The sequence below is a fragment of the Lissotriton helveticus genome, chromosome 2_1 (genome assembly GCF_964261635.1).
Source record: "Lissotriton helveticus chromosome 2_1, aLisHel1.1, whole genome shotgun sequence".
Classification (NCBI taxonomy): Eukaryota; Metazoa; Chordata; class Amphibia; order Caudata; family Salamandridae; genus Lissotriton; species Lissotriton helveticus.
This window is the reverse complement of record NC_136059.1, coordinates 371,862,818-371,886,545: the sequence shown is the minus strand read 5'-3', so window position 1 is coordinate 371,886,545 and position 23,728 is coordinate 371,862,818. Positions and strand designations below refer to the sequence as shown.

General features: G+C 49.8%; 1 protein-coding gene across 3 annotated transcripts in view; it reads left to right on the top strand.

The window, feature by feature from the left end:
* RICTOR (RPTOR independent companion of MTOR complex 2) overlaps positions 1-23,728 on the top strand; it is a 1,600,666-nt gene that overhangs the window by 1,029,013 nt on the left and 547,925 nt on the right. For all 3 annotated transcript variants that reach the window (XM_078674985.1, XM_078674984.1, XM_078674983.1), the window contains exon 31: positions 7,956-8,967. In XM_078674985.1, coding sequence (XP_078531111.1) covers positions 7,956-8,967 — 1,012 coding nt within the window. The remainder of the gene's footprint in view (positions 1-7,955; positions 8,968-23,728) is intronic.

Genomic DNA, 23,728 nt, shown 5'->3' with positions numbered 1-23,728 from the left:
CTTTTTACACAGGTTCCTTGTTTCAAGGTGAAGGCTGTCTATGTACTGGCAGGGTGGCTGCTCAGGGCTCTGCTCTGTTCTTTCTTCTGCCCCTGCCTTTGGACACTGCAGTGTTGCACTGTTCCTTATGGTGCCGTTTGTCTCTCCTTTTTTCTACTCTTTTGCACACTGTTCCCATGCTCCCACAGTTTTTTGCCTGGTGGCTCTGCGTTGTGGTGCGGAAAAGTTCTCCGAAGAAAAGTGACGTAGGCGCGCCGGGGTGGGTCGCGTGGTGTCGCCCTGCCATCGGCGCGCAGGGATGCTGTGGAAAACGTTTTCCAGATCCAGTCTCACGCCTGAGGATCATTCTACGTGAAGGAATCTGCATCTAGACTCGCTTCTACCAAATACATCGTTACCGAAGGTAAGTAACTCGTACAGCAAGCCCATACCCACTACCTCGTGGACGAGCAAATAGTTTTGAAACAGAGCATCTTAACATGACATCAAGCAAAAAATACCTCAGTGAGGCATGCCCAACTTGGGCATCTGCCTGTGCATCAGAATCCAAGCAGTAATGGCGGGTGAAAATATGAACTGTCCATCTAGAGATGGAACTTTTAGAAGCTGCTGAACCGGTATTTATGACTCCATAGCTAACAAACAACCTTGCTCAAGGACTTAGTTTTGTCAAGATAAAATTTCAAAATTCTCTTACGGTCTAAAGAATGGAGGGACCTCTCCGGTGGAGTAGAGGGATTAGGAAAGAAGGTGGTAAGAGTGATCACCTGATTGATCTGGAAATCTGAGACCACCTTCGGCAGGAAACTAGAATGGGTCCTTAAAACCACACTGTTGGCATGAAAAACAGTATAAGGCTCTCTACAACACAAAGCCTGGATCTCACTAACCCTGCTGGCAGAAGTGATGGCAGCTAAAAAGGTCGCTTTCCATGATAAATGTTGCAGGGAGGCCTTGTGAATCGGCTCAAAAGGAGCACCCATGAGCTTTGTAAGGACTATGTTGAGCCTTTTTTAACACTTCAAGGAAACCACTGGCATTTTGAAAAAATAAATTTGAGTAGCAGACTTACATGAAGCAGTGATAGCTGCCAGATGCACTTTAATCGAAGAGAACTGCAGACCAGACTTGGCCAAATGTAGTAGGTATGGCAACAGTACCTGCTCTTGACCCTTGACTGGATCATGAGCATTGTCCCTGCACCACAGGTAGAACCACTTACACTTGATAGTATCGGATTTTCTGGTGGAAGGTCTCTTAGCTTCCTTCAGAATCATCATACAATCCGCTGGTATGTCTAGGTGTCCGTATTGAAGGACCTCAGGAGCCATGCTGTCAATCTGAGGGATGAGAGATTGGGATGAAACACTCTTCCCCTCGTTCTTGGACAACAGATCCGGACGGCAAGGCAACCTCCAGTGTGGCACCTCGGATAATTGCAGAAGGTCCGGTTACCACCACTGATGCGGGCACTCCAGAGCTATCAGGATCATTCTGGGTTTGGTCCAGTAAAATTTGCTGATCACTGCAGGGATCAGTGGAAGCGTTGGAAAGACGTACAGTAATGTCTGAGACCAGTTTATCAAAAGGGTATTCCCTCATGATCCTGGTTGGGGAAACCTGGACGCGAAGTCGGGGCATTTGGCGATGGCCGCGTCTGCGAAGAGGTTGATGTCTAGCACTCCCCATTGTCGAAAGATGTCTTGTGTGACTTCGGTGTTGAGCACCCAGTCGTGTGCTTCTACGAAGTCCCTGCTTAGTGCTTCAGCTTGGACGTTTATGGAACTCGGGAGATGAAGATGAATCACCACGATGCCGAGACCTCTTGCGAGAAGCCATTTCCAAATGGTCTGTGCCTCCAGAGAAAGAGTTCTCGACCTGGTGCCTCCCTACTTGTTCAGATAATACATCCTTGTGGTGTTGTCTGTCTGAACCAAGAGGGAGCTGGATTGGAGAGAAGGATACAGAGACTTGAGAGCCAGGTGAACGGCTCTTAACTCGAGAAAGTTGATGTGATATCTCCTTTCTGTCTCTGACCAGAGACCTTGTACTTGAAGGGACGGACCCTATGTGCACTCCCCAACCTTGCAGGGAATCATCCGTGACTATAGACTGAGTGGGAGTGTCTTGATGAAATGGGACTCCCTTTAGCAGGTGTGACCGCTTCATCCACCATCTGATGGAGTCCTTGGCAGATTGAGGTAGGGTCACACAGTCTTCCCAGCGACCTGAGACTTACATCCACTGGTCTTCTAGAGACTGCTGCAGAGGACGCATGTTCAATCTGGCATTGGGGACGATGAACACGCAAGAGGCTATGGAGCCCAACAGAGACGAAACCTGTCTGACTGTGGGATGGCTTGCACTGAGGAGATCGCGCCCTTTGCTTCTGATTGAAGATAGCCTCTCCTCCAAGGGACACATGCTTGCCTTTGCAGTATCAAGTGAAGCGTCCAGGTAATGGATTCTCTGAGTAGGATTGAAGACCGACTTCTTGAAGTTGACCTGAAGCCCAGCGTTTTCAACAGCTGAAGACAGTAGGTGAGATGACTCTGAAGCTGAGAAAGCATGGTACTCTTCAGGAGCCAATCGTCCAGATAGGGGTAAATGAAGATTATGCGCTTGCATAGAAATGCTGCCACCACCAGCACTTCGAGAAACTTGTGATGCCTCTTGGACGCTGGAATATTGGAATATGGGAGTATGCGTCTTACAAGTCTTTAGCACACATCCAGTCTCCCTGACGTAGATGAGGAAAAATCTGGTGCAGGGCCAACATCCGAAATGTTTCCTTGCAGATGAACTTGTTCAAGAGCCGTAGATCGAGAATTGGTATGTATTCTCCTGTCTGGCCTCTTTTTCGACCAGGAAGTAACAAGAGTAAATTCCTTGTCCTTGCTGGTGCTTTGGAACCTTCTCTATGGCGTTTTTTTGTAGAAGATTGTCCACCTCTTTCTGCAAAAGTAGATGATGTTGGTTGGGTCTGCTTTGAGGAGGAACTGATGGAGGTGGGGCTTTGAACCTCAGCAAGTATCAATTTTGAACAATATTCAGCACCCATGTGTCGTTTGTTATCGATCTCCACTCTTCCAGATGAAAAGTGACACTTCCTCCTACCGGAGTGGCTAACGGGCATGGAGGAAGCCTCTGCTCATTGTTTGGCTGGATGCTTAGCAGCTGATGCCTGTTGTTTCCTCTCCCTATACCAGGTTGTCGTTGATGGAAACTGTGATCTCTGCTGCTGATTTTGGGATGACCATTGAGGGGTTTGAACCCTCAGTTGGGTGGAGCGTCTGCCACACGGGCGGAAATGTTTCCTGAATTCTTTCCGCTTCTCTAGACCAACGGCCTTCACAGTATCCAATTCTGTCTTCTTTTTGGCCATCTCATCACCCACGTCAGAACCAAATAGTGAAGACCCATTAAACGGAAGGTTGGGCATCTGGGTTCAGGCCTGTGAGACACAGCCAGGGCGAGCGTCTGGAGCAGATACCATGTGAATAGCCGTGTGCGGCCAGATCAAATCAGTCTGCAGCCACACTTATCACCTGGTTCGCCACCAGGCCCACTTCTTGTAATATCTCCTAAAAGTCCTGCTGGTCTTCTTTTGGGAGCTTTTCTGTGAATCTGGCAAGGGAGTCCCAGAGAGACCTATCGTACCTCCCGAAAAGAGCTGATGCTCTGGCCACCTTTTTTAAAAAGTTCTGACGGATACACTGCTAGACAGCTGGACAAATCCAGAGTCTTGTCCTCCAGTTAATAAGCAGATTACAAGGCGACATAGCCTGGCTACGGGGTACCCTGCCTTTCTCCTTTGTCCTGCTACCCCAGAGAACCTTGTGGTGCACACCTCCACAAGCAGTGTAAGTGCATGTGTGTTTCCAACCATGCTATCAGATAGATATTTGGAACCAATGGAAGCATTCCCAAAACAGATGTTTTCCGCAGCCCGCTTTGCCCTCTGATAAGTTAATACTATCTGCCTCCTGACTGTTGGAAAAATCTTTCCAGCAGTCCCAGGTGACCGGTCCAATCTACAATCGCTAATTCAGGATGGCTAGGGTGCAGTGCAGTATTTCGCCCGGTCTGGCCTGGAAACTACCAACTGCTTGGGCAAGGCATTAAGGACTGGATTAGCTTCACATGTTTTTCAGTCCCTCATGGATATGCAATTTGATGGCACACATCTATTTAAAAAAAAGAGGACTCTGCCCTAGAGTGCTTTAAAGAAAGCAATTTTTCAGTGTGCCCTCTGAGGTTGGCACTGCCTCTTCGGCAGTATCCCCAACTGTTTTGCCCCTTTCAAGTCTTCGGAAGAGGGTTCAAACAGAAGCGGCTTCAGACCTTGCCTCAACAGCAACAGGCTGCCTAAACCTTTTGAGGCAGAGGCCAGTGATCTATTTGTCAGGGCCCAGGGTCCCTGGGGCCGCAAATACCTAAACACCCACCGCAGCTGTCACAAAAATGCTTTAAATTATCCACAGAGATGCACAATTACCTGGTAGGAGGTCACACCTCCCTTTCCCTCCCAGAGTGGAGGAGCAACACATTCGACCACTGGATGCTCCAAATTGTTCGAAATGGTTACTCCCTACTCTTTCTCAAGACACTCTCCCTCCCCCCTAACCCCTCCCCCCCCCACCCCCCTCCAGATGACATACCTCCTACACCACAAGGCTTCCTGCTGGACCTTTTGGCTATACTCCAAGGAGAAGTTCAAGCTGTCTTGGACAAGGAAACAATAGCAAGTGTACCAACATCATAAATCCAGACTTGTTGCTATTTCTGTAAAAGGATGGAGGTCTCTGCTCCATCCTCAAACTTAGCCTTCTAAGCTACTTTCTCCAGAAGTACAAGTTCAGAATGTGTACACATTACAAGAGACACTACCTGCGGATACTGGTAGGCCACTTTCAGTTGTGTCCCCTCCACTTTGGTCTTACCAGTGCACCTAGGGTGTTCATGAAAGTGATATGGTGGTCGCTGCCCATATGCTGAGGTTGGGGATACCAGTCTTCCTGTACTTCAGTGACTGGTTGCTTAAGACGGGCTCTTCTCAAACAGTCATAAACTACTACATCACCTCCAGACGACTGTCAAACTGTTTACTTCGTTGGTTCTTTCCATCAACTTGGTGAAAGCACACCTGGCTCCCTCACAATGGCTCCCCTTTATTTGAGCCTACCTGGACACAAGCTTTTGATCCGCCTCAACGAGTCCAAGACATTCAGGTTATGATCCCGATGTTTAAACGTTTGACCTGCGTCTCTGTTAAAGGGTCTCTTAGGCTTCTTTGCCTTCTAGTCTCCAGTATACTGCTAATAGACTCTGCAAGATGGTGCATGTGGGCTCTGCAGTGGGATCTGAGGCCTGTGGGGTCAGTGTTGGAGGAGACTGCAAAAAACCTGCAGTGGTAACAGGTAGACTGCAGTTGGACCGGTGGGTGACAGACTCCTATCCCTGCCCCTCCCAGAGCCAACGCTCGGCATTGAAATCATTCTGTCTGTCTATCATGCGGGATTTGGGTGCAGTCTCTCACAAACAACGCTGTTACTTTGTGATGCTGCAACAAGCAGGGAGAGCATTTTGAGCCCAGTGCCAAGAGGTTTTATACCTCTGGAAGTGGCTGAATCGTCAGGGCAGCATCTTTAAACGCTAGCAAGGACAAACTCATCCAATATTGCCTAGCAGATCTCAAGTGGCAACTGCACTCAGAGGGAGCATAGGGTGTCTTCCACCAAGGAGGAGAACTCTGGCTCGATATTTTCACCACTGCAGAGATTAGCAATGTTGAAGCTTCTGTGCATTAGAGTTCCCAAGACAGCTCTTTCTCAGAGATGCCTTTTGCTTCGATTAGAGCTCTTGACTCCTGTATGCTTTCCTGCCTCTGCCTTTCCAGCTCAGAGATGTGAAGAAGATCAGGAACAACCAGGCCCAAATCATCCTGGTGTCCCTGGACTGGGCGAAGAGAGTGTAGTCCCTGGAATTTCTGGTCATGATCATTTGTCCTCCAATCTGGCTGCCTCTTCCCAAAAACCTCCTGTCACAGCAGCAGACCATGGTCCTTTACCTGAGCCTGCAAAACCAACACCTCCGTGTGTAGATAGTGAGCGTCAACAATTGATAGCTTGCGATCTTCCTTCCTAAGTAGTTGGTGCCATTCAAACAGCCAGGCGTCCCTCCATGAAAAGTGTTTGTGAGACACTGAGAGAAGTTTGTTACATGGTGTGCTTCCTGCAACATTCAGCTTCTAAAGGCACAGTAAGCTGACATACTGTTATTCTTTCTTTCTTTAGCCAGCAAGCGCGTTACTGTAGCAACAGTTAAAGGCTACTTATCGCCCCTTTTGACCATTTATGGCTACCTGATCAGCAAATTTTTTTTAAATCCTGTATTGATCCATTTCTTTAAAGAGCTGACTCACATGCTCCTGCCAACACCTTTTGTGATACTTCAGTGGAACCTTAATGTGGTTCGCACCTTTCATATGTGTGCCTGTTTTGAACCAATGTGCAGTTCCCTAGGTCTCCTGACACTAAAAACATTACTATAGCCTTATAGCCCACCATAGAGGGCTTAACGGCTAGGCCCTCTCCAGCGTTAAAGGCCCCGAGCCGAAGGCGAGGGCCTTTAACAAGGGAGAGGGACTTTAATAGCGGTATAGCCCATCTACGAAGGGCTATAAGGCTACTAGAACATTCTGTCACTAGAGGACAGAATGTTCTAACAAAAAAAACAAAGCCTTTTGGGAGCGTGAGGGGATTGGAATCCCCTCAGGTTCCCTGAAGCCTTTGTTCACAGCCAGAGCTGTGAACAAAGAAACATTGGAATGTTGGAGCTCCAGGCTTATACCAGCCATTATAAGCCCGGAGCACTCCATTGTTTCAATGGAGCTCCCAACATTCCAATGTTCTAATAATTGTGATTACTGTAATTTGTCTCATGAGTGAATTACAGGCACTGTCTATCCAGCAGCCGTACACCACCTCCTTCCTAAATAAAGTAGTCTTTAGGACCAGCACGGCATTCCTGTTTGATCCACCTCTCCCATCTAATGAGAAAGAAAGACTTCCCCTTTACCAAAACAAAAAGGCTTTGTACATTGACTGCACCAAAGAACTTTGGATGTACAATCAGCAATTTTTAGGGTCTTCAGGGATGAAAAAGAGAATGCTGTTTACAAAAGACACCATCTTGTGTTTCAAGATCTCCTGCGAGCCTACATGCTGATTTTACCACGGCAAAGTCTTGCTAGAACCATGCTGGTGTGCAGTGTGCCAGTCTTGGGCATGTACCAGCCTGCTATGTTGGCATCACTCCACACGTTCAGAAAGCACTACGACCTGGATACCCAGGCATAGCGGGAGATACACGTTACCCTTTCAGTCCTGCAGGATTTCCTGGTCTGACCTATTCCACAGACCAACCACCTGCAGAGTTACTGCTTTGGTATCTATTAACAAGGTGAGGATTCTGCGGTTAGAAGTATCCATCATTACGTCCAGTAAAAAAAAAGTTCTGGTGGATAACTCTAACCACAGATTCCTCACCAACTGACATTCACCTTCCCGTTCTTTGGAATGGATTTATCTTGTCCTTGCACACTGGCACAATCTGATTATGGAAGTCCCCCATGCCCGGCACGGATTGATATTAGAAAGAAGCTGACGTGAGTCTGTCGAGGTGGCGTTTTTGTAAGGACCCCAACGTCCCATCCAGGCCGTCACAGACCTGACCCATAGCAGCACACCACCCATCAATGCACCAGGGAATTGCTGAGAAAATTGACCGTATCCAGTCTGCTGCCTGGGGATATTCACAAGGTGGGTAGTCTGTGGTTAGATAGTGTCCACCGGAAATAGCATTACTGAAGGTACGTAATTTGGCCTTTCTGTATATCACTAAGATTGTGTTGAGTTAAAAATAAATAAAATGATGCCCTTTATTTATTACAGGAATGTTTATCATAGAGGATGATCGGTATTGCAACAGTTCGAGTCCTTTTTTTTTCTCTGAAGATGCAGAACAAACATTTTACGATAAGCCCTTGAAGGACAAAGACCGTAGTCCTTTTACTTTGTTGACCACAAGCAAATTTGTGAAAAACCGCTTTCTGAATTCACTTACTTTGCCAAGTAAGAAACTTCGTAGCATCAGTGATCCTAAAGGTGGCAAACCTTTATTTGACACCAAGTTGGGTTTGAGACGAAACCGGACTGTCACAGAGCCTTGTAGCAATTCAAATTTTAGTCCAGCAGAAGACTTTGGACCAATTTTCAGTGTTCCAAAGATCAACACCTTAAATTTTGGAAAATCTCTTGTTGGAAACAGAAACATTGATGATACAGGGAGCACACAGAGTATTGGCGAAAATGACCTGAAACTGCCAAAGATCTATGGAAATGAAAATCACAGGGAAAATACAAGCAGAGAGAAATTGATGGGAGATGTTTCAACCAACACTCACTTCAAGAGTCGTAGTTTAAGCTTTAATACAGACACAACGACAAGTGGCATAAGCTCAATGAGCTCCAGTCCTTCCAGAGAGACTGTGGGTATTGATACTACAAACCTAGACACGGACTGTGGTAGTTTAAGTACAGTGGTAAGTACCAAAACTGTTAAAACAAACCACTCTTCGATGTCGCACCCAAATCATCTGCCTATTTCAAAGTCGAACTCTGTGTCCCTTGTGCCTCCGGGATCTTTTCATACTCTTCCTCGCAGAGCTCAGTCATTAAAGGCTCCCTCCATTGCTACAATTAAAAGCCTGGCAGACTATAACTTTTGCTACACAAGTTCTCGAGATGCTTTCGGATATGCAACGCTAAAACGTCTTCAGCAGCAGAGGATGCACCCTTCTTTGTCTCATTCAGAAGCTTTGGCTTCTCCAGCTAAAGATGTGCTGTTTACTGACACAATCACCATGAAGTCTGGAAGCCTAGATTCAAGGTTAACTCCCAACAGGTAAGGAACCTATGCTAATTTTATCAACATTGTTAATTCAGAACAACTAAAGAACTGTTTTAAAGTTGTCCATAAATTAAGATTATGCCAAAACACTGCGATGAAAACATTTGTTATGGAAGTATCTAATTGAATTGTTCATAGTGGCCTCTACGTCTTATTTTGTTCATATTTTGGTGCTACATAACACTGACCAGCAACTCAAAAGCCCCAATAGATTGGAAAAGATTTGGAGAATAGAGCGGAAATCATGAATGATAGAAATAAATTCCAGTTGGTCGTGTGGTCCAGATGCTGGTGCAGTGCAACAGAGAAGCTTTGTTACTGCATAGTAAGTTCTCTATCTTCTATAACAGTACACTTATCATAAAAGCATAGCTTTCAGATCCTTTCAGAACTAGTCTTATTTTGAGGTTATCTCATTGTCAATGTTGTGGGTCTGCAGGGTTTTGCATCTTCTTCCGTTGATCCAGGGTGGGTAACTAAAACCTGGCTTTGCAATATTTCCAATTGGGGGAGAGGAGTTGGCCTAACAGCTAGGGCAGTCGACCTCGAATCTAGGGAACCAGGTTCGAGTCTTGGCTATGACGCTGAACATCCTTTGATTTTGGGCAAATCACTTAATCTCCACCTGCCTAACAAAAATGAATGTGTCCTCATGTAACGCCACTGGTGCTATGTAAAGCGCTCTGATACCCGATATCTTTGGGTCGAGTTTTCGCTATATAAAACTCAGTAAAAAAAAAAAAAATTAGTCGTATGGTAAGATTTTGCCTTCACTGTATGTTCTCCAGTAACTTTCTACTCCTGAATCTAGGGCAACAGTTGTAAGACAAGACTATTAGGCACACAGCCAATGGGTCTACCCCATTTTGTGACGTATAATTGCTCTAGTCACTTCTTCTGAATTCTGAAAGTCCATTGCCAGCTGGAACCATTGTTTTTCAATTGAAATACTTCTACTTCTCATTTTTACTGCCTTTGGAGGATAGGGGTGCTACTCCTCTTACCTCTCCATAAGCTGCCACCCTGGCTTTGTCTATTCAGATGCTAGATTCATCCATTGAATAACCCTCCATTCCGATTTCAGGAGTTCTTCCACTGATGGCCAAATCAGATGGTCCTGGATTTCCCGAACCGGACACAGATGTTTAGTCTGAGTTGAAATTATACTTTAATAACAGTGTCTGAGAACTTTGGTCGATTTTCTGTATACTAAAAGACTTGACACATCACCAGAAATGTCTTTCCTCTACTGTCATTCGGCTATCTGATTACTGTAGGAAAGTAGGATCTGCTTTCATAGTCACCCCCACTATTTGCTGGTGTCATTATGTTTTTTGGACTAGTCTAACTGGGATCCTGCTATCCATGACCCCAGTCTCTGCTTCCTCCCTAAATTGGTCATGGAGAGTACTTGGGTACACTCCAGATTGGCAACTGGTGTACCCTTGTAAGTCCCTAGTATATGGCACTAAGGTACCTAGGGTATAAATACACCAGTGGCCCTCCATGGGCTGTAGCATATATTATGCCACCCATGGGAGACCACTCAAATGGTGGCTCCAGGCCTGCCCTTGCACTCTGTGTAAAGTGGCGTTAGCTATCTGAGGTCACTACACTTGAAACCTATAAGTCACCCCTACGGCAGGCCTTTCAATCTTGAAGGCAGGGTGCTGAGTCCTAAGTGTGAGGGTGCATGTCCAACTGAATCTGTGGAATCCATACCACATCGAATCAGCAATTTAGCTGCCTGTCAGCCATCTTGTTACTCCAGGATGGCCGACAGGCAGCTAAATTGCTGATTGGGAGTAGCTAATGATCTACTTACCTTTAGGGTGGCTGCACCCTTTGTATGCCCCTCTCTTTGGGGGAGGGTGCATTCCCTAACCTAATTGGCTAAAATCCTTCCATCCAACATCGAGGATTTTCTTTGGAGGTAGTCACTTTAGCTCAGGGCACCGTAGGGGTTTTTATGGCTGAGAGGGGACACACTTCTCCTGACTACTAATTTTCCTGCCAACCTTGCACCCAAAAGTGGGGCCTAGTCTTGGTCGGGGCGGGCATCTCCACTAGCTGGAGAGGCCCTGACTAGCATAACACTAGTTAGGCTCACCAACCCTTAATGCTGTTCCTGAATGGGGGTAGGTGAGAACCACCTTCACCCCAAGCAGGCTTTGTATATAACCCACAAGAGCACAAGGCTCCCACCTCAGGGGGTTAGAAACATGTCTGTAAGCGTCAGGCTGGTGCAGACAAATCAGCTGCAGACAAGAGAGTTGGTCGTTTTTCAGGAGGCATCTCTAAGATGCCCTCTGACTGATTGTTATAATAAATCCAGCTCTGGCATCAATGTGGGCTTATTGTGCTGAAAGGTTTGATACTAAACATCTTAGTATTCAGTAAAGCCATCATGGAGCTGTGAAGTTCATAATGCCAGTCTCTTAGCCCATGTACTCAATATGGCTTCACTGCACTTAAACTGTCTATGAATAGCCTTCGACATTTACAGACATATCACTCATGCACCTATGCACTCAACTCTGGTATAGTGCACCCTACCTTAGTGCTATGAGGCCTGCTAGAGGGTTGACTTACCTATACCGCAGGTAGTGTTTTTGGACATGGCACACATGGATGTGTATCAAATAATATGGGGTCAGCTCGTGCACTGCTGTTTTTTTGTGTAATTGTTTTTGTTGTTCCGTGCTCCTGGGTATCACCCTCTGAACAGGGTGTATTTATTATAACTCCTTGTGCATCCCCCACAATTGTGTCTCCCAGTATATTACATAGATTCTGAATCAATGATGTATCTATTTACAGACAATCCCCTTATTGAAGCCCACAGGCCGAAATGCATTGGGAATAAATAGCCTGAAAGAATATTGAATTTACCATCAAGAATAATGCATTCTGGGGCGTGGCCAGCTGCATGGCTGAGTAAGACGTGCCTCAGCGCAGCTCCTGGCAAGACTGCACGAGATCCGGCGTTTCCTTAACTCAATCAGCGTGCAAACTCCCGAAAACTTGGCTGCAAATACGTCGGACGGTGTGCGGCACTTGGAAAGCCCGCCGGCTCCGTCGTACGCCCAAGCGGAGGCAAGATACTCGCCAGTTTATCCCCGGAGACCCTGAATTCCAAAATGGCGGCGCCCGGAGCCAACGGGACCGGCTGCTGACGAGGTGAGGCGGTGTGGACGGCGAGGCGGCGAGGACGGTGAGAGGCCCCCGCCCCCACGCGGCAGCGGACGACCCTGGGACCCGCTCTCCCCGTCCCCCCCGTCCCCCCCCCCCTCCGGCGCTCCGGCGGCCCCGGGGGCGGCGACGAACTGAGGCCTGAAACACCGGGGCCTGGATTTACTGCCTGCGGCCTGGTGAGCTGCCAGGGCTGTGAGACTTGTGTGGGGGTGTGCACTCCCCTGGGCCCGGAGCTGGGGTGTGGAGGCTGCGGAGGGGCCCACAAGAGGATTACATCTTCCCCCCTCCCCCCTCCCAGCGGTGGTGGTGCACAGTCCGCGAGATCCTGCCTGAGTCCCGGAGGCGGCAGACGGATTGGGCTGTCCTGTGGTGCCCTTGAGCTCTTCACCCGCCTTTCCCCCCCCTCTCGCCCCGGAGGGTGCGAGGACACCTCGGGGCCCCCGCACCGTGAGGAAGATCCGGACTGGTTCGGCCCGCCTAGTCGGGACCCCCCTGGAGGGGGCCTGGTGTAGAGACATCCCGGTGTACGGGGGGGATCACGAGGTCGATCCCGGCCCTGGGCGGCTATCGTCGTGAGAGGCTGTGGCTACTGCCCCTCCCCCACCCTCTTCCCGCAGGATCCTAACATCGGGGGACCACGCAGCGGATACCATGGGCAAGAGAGACCCGGTGCCAAGGTCTGCCAGACAGGAATCAATTGAAACCTACGCCACCAACACGCGGACCCACAGAGACGCGGCTGGGGGGGCCCGAGAAGCACATCCAGATACCAACATGCTTCTAGAGGCGATCCAGGCCTCGCGAACTGACATCCAGAACTCCAGGGCGGCCCTTGAGACCAAGATCGGGGAGGTGGGCTCCGAAGTCCTCCTGCTACGTCAAGATTTCAGGAACCTATCTGACAGAGTGGGCACGGCGGAGGCCAGGATATCCGAAACGGAAGACTCCGTTACCTCCCTCAAAAAAGACATGGCAGAATTGCAGGCCTCCCATAGACAATTGCTGTGGCGAGTGGACGACGTGGAGAATAGGGCACGCAGGAACAACCTGCGCTTCGTGGGCCTGAGGGAAGGGATTGAGAAGACCGACACCGCAGCCTTCCTCCACTCTTGGCTGACGACTATGTTCCCCCAAGCTCACTTCTCCAACTGTTTCGTGATTGAGAGAGCACATAGGGCGCTCCTCGCTAGACCACCGGAGGGTGCGAGACCTCGCCCTATCATTGCGAGATTTCTAAACTATGCGGACAGGGATCTCATCCTTAGGGAGGCCCGGAAAATGGGGGAAATCAAGTTTGAGAACACCGTTGTTATGATCTTCCCTGACTATAGCCAGGAAGTGCAAAAACAAAGACGTTCCTATGACACTGTGAAGGCTAAACTGCGTGAACTGAATATATCCTATATGCTCCTCTTCCCTGCAAAATTGAAAGTCCTGTTCAAGGGCAAATCGCACTTCTTCACCCGCCCGGAGGAGGCCTGGCATTGGCTGGAGGAGAGACCGCTACTGAGAGAGGCGGAAGCAGAGGGTCGCAGAATTCAGGGACGAGCAGGCGGCAGCCAACTTCAGGAGGAGTCCGAATAGGTCACAGCGAACGCAACATCACCGGGCGGACAGGCACTCGCAGCGTGCACCCTACCCACCTCAGCAGCCGGCGGTCGGAGGAGCCCAGGGTAGCGGCACCACTGCCACCACTGGAGATACCACTCGGGGGTCGAGATTCGGGTGCCTGCTCCCGGGATCGGAAACTGCATCAGATCGAGAGGATGACACGAACATCTCGGATATGGAAATCCAGGCGGAGCAAACCTTACACCCATTAGCTGTTGCCATTCGAGATTTGGAGCAGGGAGTGCCGGGCACCACGGAGGCTACTGATCCTGACACGCAGGACTCCCATTCCTGAGTAGCTGAGAGACTGAGATTCAACATAGCAGTTCTTTGCCATGGGGCACACAAGTAATTCTTTTTGTTCTTTGGGGTGGGCACACGCCACTTCCAGACTCAGACTTTGAACAGCTAGACATTTCTTAGCTGAGGTTGTTTGAGGGGTGGGCGCCAGACCTTGCTCCCTGGTGGCTCACACCGTCGATGGTTGTACGGGTGGGACGGCTGGGAGGTACAGGTGGGGTGGGGGTGGGGGGTATGAGGGTTGTTCATACAGTTTGGTTGTTTGAGGGGGGGAGGGAGGGAGTGATGTGATATTAAGCGAACACAGTCATGGGGATTGGCAAATTATTTGGTTATTTCTTTTTGGGCGCTGGCCTGCCTGCTTGACCCCTCGACCTGCAATACACATGCCTCACTGCTGTACCCATGGCCACTGACAAACTGAATATACTGACGTGGAACGTAAATGGTCTGGGTAACAAAATTAAGAGGGGCCTGGTGAACAACTTCCTCAAGAGAATAGGTCCTTATATCATTTTCTTACAAGAAACGCATCTGAGGGGCACGGCCTGTGCATTTATAGCACGGGGTAGGTATAAGGTGTTGGGCCATGCGGGATACACATCTGACTCCAGGGGCGTAGCGATTGTCGTTAAGAATACTTTCCCATTTCAGGTCACACGGACATTGGGGGACCCTCTGGGGACATGTGTAGGAGTGCAAGGATCCTGGCGCAGACGTACTTACACCCTAGTTTCAGTGTACGCACCACCTAAACTGCAGGCGAACGCGCTAAAGATGCTAGCTACCATACTCTTAGACACCGCGGACACAATTCAGATAGTGGGAGGTGATTTTAATGACGTAATGGATAGGGGTATGGATAGGTCAGGAGCGGTTAATAACCATGGTACTCAGACCCCCCTGGCTCGCATGATGTCCGAGCTAGGACTGACCGATGTATGGCGACTGTTACACCCGACCACTATGGCCTACTCATTTTACTCGGCGGCGCACAAAGTGTTCTCCAGATTGGACTATGTCTTTATGTCCAGACAGGAGTTGTCTATGGAGGGCGCAGCGGAATATTTAGCAAGAGGTCTTTCAGACCACTCGCCCCTGCTCATATCGATGGGAAGGTCTGGGCACAAAAATGAGGCACCGTGGCGCCTTGCCGCTTGGGACCTGGCGAACAAGACAATCCTCAAAGGCGTTAGGGCGGATGCCCGAGTCTACCTGGCTGAAAATGAGGGATCGGTCGATTCGGCGGTAATCCTGTGGGAAGCACTGAAACCGGTAATGAGAGACAGGATTAATGGCAGATTGGGGGAGGAGAGAAAGAGACTACAGGAGGCGGTGGAGGCTGTAGAACGCACTATTGTGGAGTTGGAGAGGGATCACTTGCGTACTAAAAACACGACTACCTTGCGTAAGCTGCTGGATCAACAAAGACGCTATCGAGACTTGGTGTCGAACGAGGCGAGAACACAAAACCTGGCCACATTACACCGTCTCTACGATGTGGGGGACAAGTCCGGCAAACTCTTAGCCTGGCTTAGCCGTAAGGAGAGGGCGGCGCGGTGGGTAGATGCGGTCACTGACGAGAGGGGGAGGACAGTGTGCCCGGACCTACACATTGTGGATACATTCGCAGCCTACTATGAGCGCTTTTACGAAGCCAGGCAACTGGGCTCGTGTGAGGACTCCCTTCTCTATCTGTCGCAGGTCGACCTCCCCGTTGTGGACGATGAGGCCCTACCTGCATTGGAGGCCGATATCACCCTAGAAGAAGTCAAAACCGCCATTGCCGGACTAAAGCCGGGCAAGGTACCAGGGCCGAACGGTTTTCCCCCGGAATTCTTTAAGTGCACGGCTGACATCTTGGCTCCGCACCTGAAAAACCTATTCCTTGAAGCACATGACGAAGGAGGCTTACCCAACGACCTCACCCTGGCAATCATAGTCCCTATACACAAGGAAGGCAAACCGCGGGAAGACTGCGCGTCCTACCGTCCCATCTCCCTGTTGAACACGGAGGTGAAAATCCTTGCCACAATCCTGGCGAGCCGCCTTAGGACGGTCCTCCCTGATCTGATACACCTGGACCAGACCGGCTTCCTACCGGATAGAGCCACGAAATTCAACCTCCCGCGCACGCACAACTGGCTGCAGGAGGTGAGAGATAGGGACCCGCCCCATTGGTTCCTCTCACTAGATGCGGAAAAGGGCTTCGATTCCGTACACTGGCCATTTCTTGAGGCTACTCTAGAAAAATTCGGTCTCGGTCCCAAATTCCGCTCATGGGTACACCTGCTCTACACCAACCCGCGGGCCAGGGTGCGGGTGAACGGGAGGCTCTCCCGCGAAATCTTGATCCAAAGAGGCACCAGGCAAGGGTGTCCTCTGTCACCGCTTCTCTTCACACTGACTATTGAGGTGCTGGCGGCCAAGATCAGGCAAAACCAGAGGATCTCCGGCTTCCGACTTACGGACGCGGATGGTCCACAGGAGAAACTATCCCTTTACGCGGATGATGTACTACTCTATATCACTGATCCACAGACCTCAGTGCCTGAATTGTTCCGGGAACTAGAAGGCTATGGCAGTCACTCCGGTTACGCAATAAATTGGCACAAGTCTGTCCTCTTTGACCCCAAGGGGGACACGAGCGAGGGGGACCTTCCCGATAGACTGGTGGTGTCCTCGGAGGGCTTCCAGTACTTGGGAATATTCGTCACGCTGGATAGGCAACTGTCACATCTTAAAAATATTGAGAGAATCCTCGTGAATTCCGCGGCGGATATGGCCCGGTGGCGTCAGCTCCCTTTGACGCTCCTAGGTAGGGCGGCGATGTATAAAATGATTATATTGCCCAAATATCTATATGCCCTACAGAATGAATATTATCCGATTCCGGACAGCCTCCTCCGCAGAATACACGCTGACCTCAGATCTTTCCTCTGGCTGGGTAAACAGCCGAGAATAGCGCTGACCACCCTCCAACGCCACCAGTACAGTGGGGGTATCTCGCTACCGAACCTTGAAGCATACTATTGGGCGGAGCACCTGTCCCCCATTAACGATTGGCTCCACGCCCCGGCGGACCACCCTACGTATGCACTGGAACGGTCCAAACTGGCACCACGCCCTCTGCTTTCGTACTTATACGGTGGTACGGCGAGACGGTCTTTACTTCCGGCCACGCAAATCACACTCAAGGCCTGGAAAGGGGCGACGAGACGCACGGGATGGGATAAGAAACCCACCCGACAGACCCCACTCTGGCACTGCGCGTGGCTCTCTGAACTTCACAAACTCACAGGATTTAAGCGCTGGGACGACATTGGGATTTCCACGGTGGGGGATGTCATCGCCGGGGGAAACTTAAAACCCTACTCAACCTTGAGGGCGGAATATGGGCTCCATCAAAAACATTCAATTACGCCACGCTTGGCGGGCGCAGGCTTTAACCCTAGAGGGCCTACCAGAATATGCGCCCCTGGAAGGCAGACTGCTGCAGGAACAGATACCGCACAAGGCCGTGTCACTCACTTACAAAACACTCAAACAACATGCTGGGGGACCTGGCGAAGCTTAGGGCCACGTGGGAACGGGAAGTAGGGGTAATGGAAGACATTGACTGGGACCTAACCCTCATGCACCCGCGAGAGGTGGCTATCAAATCCCGGCTTCGCCTGATCCAATATAACGTGCTCCACAGGACGTACTATGATAGAGTGAGACTGTTCAAAATGGGGAAGACATCAGACGATAGGTGCCTGAGATGCCATCTTGAGGGAGGGGATTTTTTCCACATATTATGGGACTGTGTGAAAATACAATCCTACTGGACGCTCATTTTCACCGAACTGCGTGAGATCCTGACTGTATCGCTCGACCAGGAGCCCAAACTGGCCATTCTGGGAATGACTAATGATGTTGACCTCCCCTGCCCCCTACTGGTGTTTCTGACATTAGCTTTGGTAGTAGCAAAGCGTGACGTCGCAAAATGTTGGGGGGCTGAGACGGTACCCACTATGGAGGAATGGAGAAGGGGACTAGATCTTTACATGGCGGCAGAGCGAGTGACTTATAAATCAAGGGGTTGCCCGAAAAAGTTCAACAGGGTTTGGTCAAAATGGAGGCAATATCATGGGCTGGATGGGGGGCTTGGGGAGGGGGGCTCGTGAGTGGAACCGGAATGAGAAGATAAACGAGTTCGGGATGAAAGGACATGCTACGAATAGACACTGTTACTTCAGTCACAAAATGCATGCTTGAATGCTTTTCATATTGCTTGTTTACCAGGTGTGGGGGGGAGGGACGGGGTAGGCGGGAAATGTATATGCCCTTACCATGACTGTAATGTTAGATCTCGTTTAAGCAGTTGCTGTACCGACTTTACACTCATAATGATGCTTGTTGGGGGGGGGGGGAGTTTGACTAAACCAAAAAAGCAGATACCCAGATGGCTAATGTGGCCACCAAATATGTTATGGCGGGGGCGCGCCAAGAGAGGACCGAGGATTTGGTAAGACTGATCTATGGACTATGCACTGCTACGACATCGGGGGCTCTGTGAGGTGTCTCTCAATATGTACCTGTCTTATTTGATTAACGCTATCACTGATACCTTTGTCATGTCTGAGTATCTGTAATAAAAAAAAAAAGAATAAAAAAAAAAAGAATAATGCATTCTGGGAATTGAAGTTTCGTTTGAAAAAGTTTGTTGTAATGAAAACAACAATTAAAAAGAACCCAAATTAAAAGATCCACAAATGGATATTGGTTATTGAACTGTTGAAACCTTTTTCAAAGGACTAACCCAGTGTCCGGGGGACATCACACATGGATGTGTGCCATATCTACTCTTAATATTTTTCTGCATCCAAAACACACATGGCAGTGTATATGTTTTAGGTGAGGGGTCTCTGAGGGTGGTACATGCTGCAGCCATTAAAGACCCTCTATGGTCACAAGGCCCTTGGTACCTGTTACAAGGGACTTTAATGTAGTCCACAGGTGTGCCAACTGTGGAAACAAAGGGCCAGTTTAGGGAAATAACACAGGCACTGGGAACCTGATTGCCAGGGACCCAGCACAAATTCAGTCAATGTGCATCAGAAAGCAAGCAAAAATTAGGGAGTAACTAAACAAAAAGGGACACTTTCGTACAGTTAGTGCGCAGCGTTCCTCTTCTGGACATCTGTCAGGAACCTACATGGTATCACTGCACACTTTCACATTACATTACGGCTTGGACAGTCAGGTCTGTTGTGACAGGCAGTTCTCCCGTTCGTTCCTGCAGGATTTTTTGATCTAATCTTGTTTGCACACCCTCCTCTGTGGAGGTATTGCTTGGGTAAATATTCTAAGGTAAGAATTCTGCAGCTAAAAGTTTCTATGACCTAAATAATTTACTTACCTTCAGTAAAGCCTTATCTGGTAGAGACTGTTTAGCCACAGATTCCTTCCCGGCTGTCCCATCACCGCTCTGCAAATCGTTATGGTGTAAGGGACACAATTTTTTCAGGGCCTGTGCCTTTTCCACACCAGTGTCTCAATGGTCCTGGCATGGAAAGTCCCAAAAGTTACTGACGTTAGCGTGCTGAGGTGGCGCCTATATCTGTACTGCGTACATCACTCCGTCGCAGAGCCGAACAAAGGGACATGGCTCATAGGGGTCCTGACCTGAAAATCTCCCGGATCTAGTGTGACGCCTGGGGTTATTCTAAGGGAAGGAATCTGTGGCTAGATAGCCTCTACCAGAAAAGGCGTTACCAAAGGTAAGTTACTTCGTCTTCCAGCCCAGGACATGCCATAGTTAGATTTATCTGATAGAGACATCCAGCCGCCGATTCCTTACCTTTGAATTTTCCCTAGGCGCCAAACTGGATCCGGAAATGTTTCTACAGCTGTACATCTGTGCGTCGATAGGGTGCATCGATCAACTCCACAACGACAACATCTACTGGATGGGACGTCAACAGAGTCCATATAAGCCCTCCCTTGATAGCCTGATATTAGTTTCTTCCTTTCCACACTTTTATAGGATCAGAGGAGCGGTTCCTCAGCCCATTTTTTGACACTCTTGACGTCTTATCGACGACAGTGTGCTTTTTTTGGTGTTTTCAGGGTTCTGTGGATGACAAATTGTGAGAAAGGGGCTCTGCATATACTGGACTAAAGTAAGGTACAGTGTGCACAGAGTCCACAGTCCCCAGAGGTATGGCAGAGGCTAAAACTAGATATAGCCTTACTCTCCAAAGTAGTAGCTTGGTCGAGCAGTAAGGCAGTACCAGAGGACAGTGCAAAGCATTTGTTGTACACAGTCAGCACAAAGTTTCACTCACTCAAGAACTGAACTCTAGGCCAATTGTTTTATATCAAAAGATATAGGTATTTTATTTTTAGAACCAATAAGGTATCAAAATATACTTTCTCAGCATAGATTACTTCAGTTAAATACTTTTCAAATAGGCAATAGTCTCTTTGAATACAATAGTTACAGTGTGCTGCAGTAGGCAATACAATTTCAAACACAATGCAACATTGAGCTCAATGGGGATTTTCAGTCAAATGCAAATAATTAATTTGTAGATTACTTTTCTAACCCTAAGACTGAATCCTAGATTCAGTCAGGGGACACGTCCTGTAAACAGTTAAGTAAAAGCGTTTTGGTTACAGTAGTGATTTTTAAGGAATATTATAGTTTTTTAAAAAGGTGATACTTAGAAACTTTTTCAGTTGAAATTACCAATGTTATCCTATGGAAGGAAATTCAAGTTGCAGGTAAAAAGTATGTTCACGTTACTTTTGTAATCCAGTACTGAACTCCTAGGTTCAGCACTGGGACTTCTATCTAAAACATTTAAGCAATTACGTTTTGGTAGTTGGTACAATTTTTAAAGAATATTTGTAGTTTGCAAAAAATCGACAAGAAATTTCACAGAAAAGCAGTCAATGATTTCCTATGGAAGAAAATTCAAGTGACTGGTAAGTACGGTTAAAATTACTTTTTAGGGTTTGTGCTGGGCTAAAAGATGCAGCACTGAGGTCTCTCCTGATAACAGGTGAGTAAATCGGAATTTGTGGTTCAGCTGATTTTAGGTGAATATTTTAAAGTTCCAAAACTCCACACTTTGAAGAAATTCTGAGTGAAACCAGTCAATGTTAGCCTATGGAAGAAAAGTGAGTTATCGGCTTTTAGGTAAGTACTCGACTGGCAGAGTTAAGGTTCTGGGCATAGACTCAGGGGTCTCCCAGGGTCGGGTAGGTACAGTTGATACACCCTCAGCGGCACAGGGGCAGCCAGGTGCAGGGGTAGTTAGGCCCAATGTTATCCAATGAGAGGCAGGGGGCCTTCGGTTGGTGGCTGCTGACTAGCAGGCCACGCGGCTGTGGGGGCTGGGCTCCTGGTCACTTGCTCAGGGCAACTGGGGAAGTAGGATAGGACAAAGGTTGCACGGGCCGGGGCACTCGGGCGGCTGGGTTCAGGATGCTTTTGAGACATCGAACGCTCAATGTTATTCAGTGGGAATCGTGAAAGGTGAACAAAGGCTGCAGGCTCGGGGACGGAGGATCTTCGGGAGCGACCAGCACTTCGAGGTGTAAGTTGGGATCCTGGAGGATCGGTGGGCACAAGGGGCCGGGGGGGGCGCCGGGTGCAGGGGTGTCTTTTGGCGGAAATCTTACCCTCGGCTGGTCACAGTTGGAGGGGTCCCTGGTTCTGAGTCTGCAGGCGTCGCCCGGGTCGTCGAGGAGGGTCCTTGGGCACTGGATTCCAGGTCAGAATCGCCGGGGTGACGTTCTCAGGGTCTTTGTCCACTTGGGCACAGGCCGGGCTCAGCGGGTGCAGAGTGGGCTATGTTCACGCTTCTTGGCTGGCACCAAACGTATTGCTGGTAAAGCAGAATCGCTGCTCGTGGGAGTCACAGTCTCTAAGAGGGTCAAGGCAGGCAGGTCCTCCGGGGTTCTTGAGGTTGCTGTCCGCAGGAGACGCCGGGATTTGGCAGGAGCAGGTTCAAGGATCAACCGGCCGGTAGGGCTGGGGCCAAGTCAGTTGGTGTGGTCCTCTTATCTGAAAGAGACAGGTTAGTGTTAGATTATTTACCTTAGAATATCCCCAGACGTCAGACTGGATCCAGAAAGTTTTGCGTATGAGTACCCCTGCGCATCGGTAGGTGTCATCTGCGGCTCCGCGTCCGTCTTCGGCGTCGTGATTGCCGGGATGACGTCGCCGGAGTACGTAGACGCTGCCCTCTCGCGCTGACGTCAGCTCTTCTTTTTTCCGCGCCAGCAAGCGCAGATCCGGGAAGAGCAGTACTCCATAGTCAATGTTTTTACTAACTTTTTTAAAAATTTCTTTTGGATCCTTCTCGAGTCGATACCTCGACTCGCGGTGCCGATAGGGATGCCCGGCTTCAAACCCTGCGACGATTGTCACTGCTTGATGTCGGTGACCGACCCTCACCGTCGGTGCCTTTACTGTCTCGGCGCCGACCACGATGACAAGTCGTACCCCGACTGCCGGGCCTTGACCTCTAAGGCTAGGGGGGAGCGGTCCCGTAAGCGTCTCGAGCTCCGGGAGTCGGCCCGCGCCGCTCGAGTTCCAGGAGGAGGTCGAGGGACCAATCGCGGGGCCGCAGTCATCGCCGCTCGATGAGTCAACACTACTCGTCGGGCTCCAAGTCCTCAGGTAAGTCAAGGCACTCTAAAAAGAAATCGAAGAAGCTACATCGCTCTTTCAACTTCACCCGACGCTCACACGACGCGGCCGGGGGTTCGGGCGACACCGCCCACGCGCGTCCGCCGCAAGCGCCGCGTCCAGCTCCACACCCTGGGCTGCACTCAAAGCCGGAGGAGATTAGTGCTTTCCTCATGGCCATGTGGTCGCGCGTCCCTTCGTCGAAACCCGCCGTGACGCCTTCAGGCCCCGCGGGTCTGTCTGGGATCCCAAGCGGGCTGGCGGCTCCGGCCCCTGCTCTGTCGGGTGCTTCGGCCCCGGCGCCCTCGACGACTCCGGTCCCAACGCCGCAGGGCTCCTCAGGATCCAGGCCTGGATCTGTGACGTCGCCGGTCAACCTTACGACCCCTCCGCTGGCGCCATCACCAAGGGTGTCTCCCCGACGCCGTCCCCGGACGTCGTCGTCCTCGGTCCCAGCCCCGGTCCGGATCCGGCGTCGGACCGGCACCGTCTTCGACACCGATCGGTGCGCCCTTCACCGACGACCCAGCTCCATCATTTATTCCTGATTATCAGAAGAAGGATGACAAGGGGGACTGGGAGGGGTCTGAGGACCCTCTAGCACTACAGTGCCAGTTGAGCCAGGACTGGGCAGACGAGCTGGGGGAGGCCAGTGGTCTGGACACTTCGCCCGACACTGGATTTGTCTCCCCTCCTACCGTGCCTACGGAGGAGGGGGCTGCTTACAGCGGGGTGTTGACTAGGGCAGCCAAGGCCTTGGCTCTTGAGCTCCCTGTCACGGCCGTGAGGACTAACCTCCTCACTGAGGTGCTCAAACCGCAGGCAAGCTCTTCGGATCCTCTCCTGCCGTTTAACAAAGCCCTCACTGATGTTCTGGTGGGCACCTGGTCCAAGCCCTCTACGGGCCTTCCTGTAGATCGGAACATGGCCCGACGCCACCGCACGGCTCCGGTTGACCCCAGC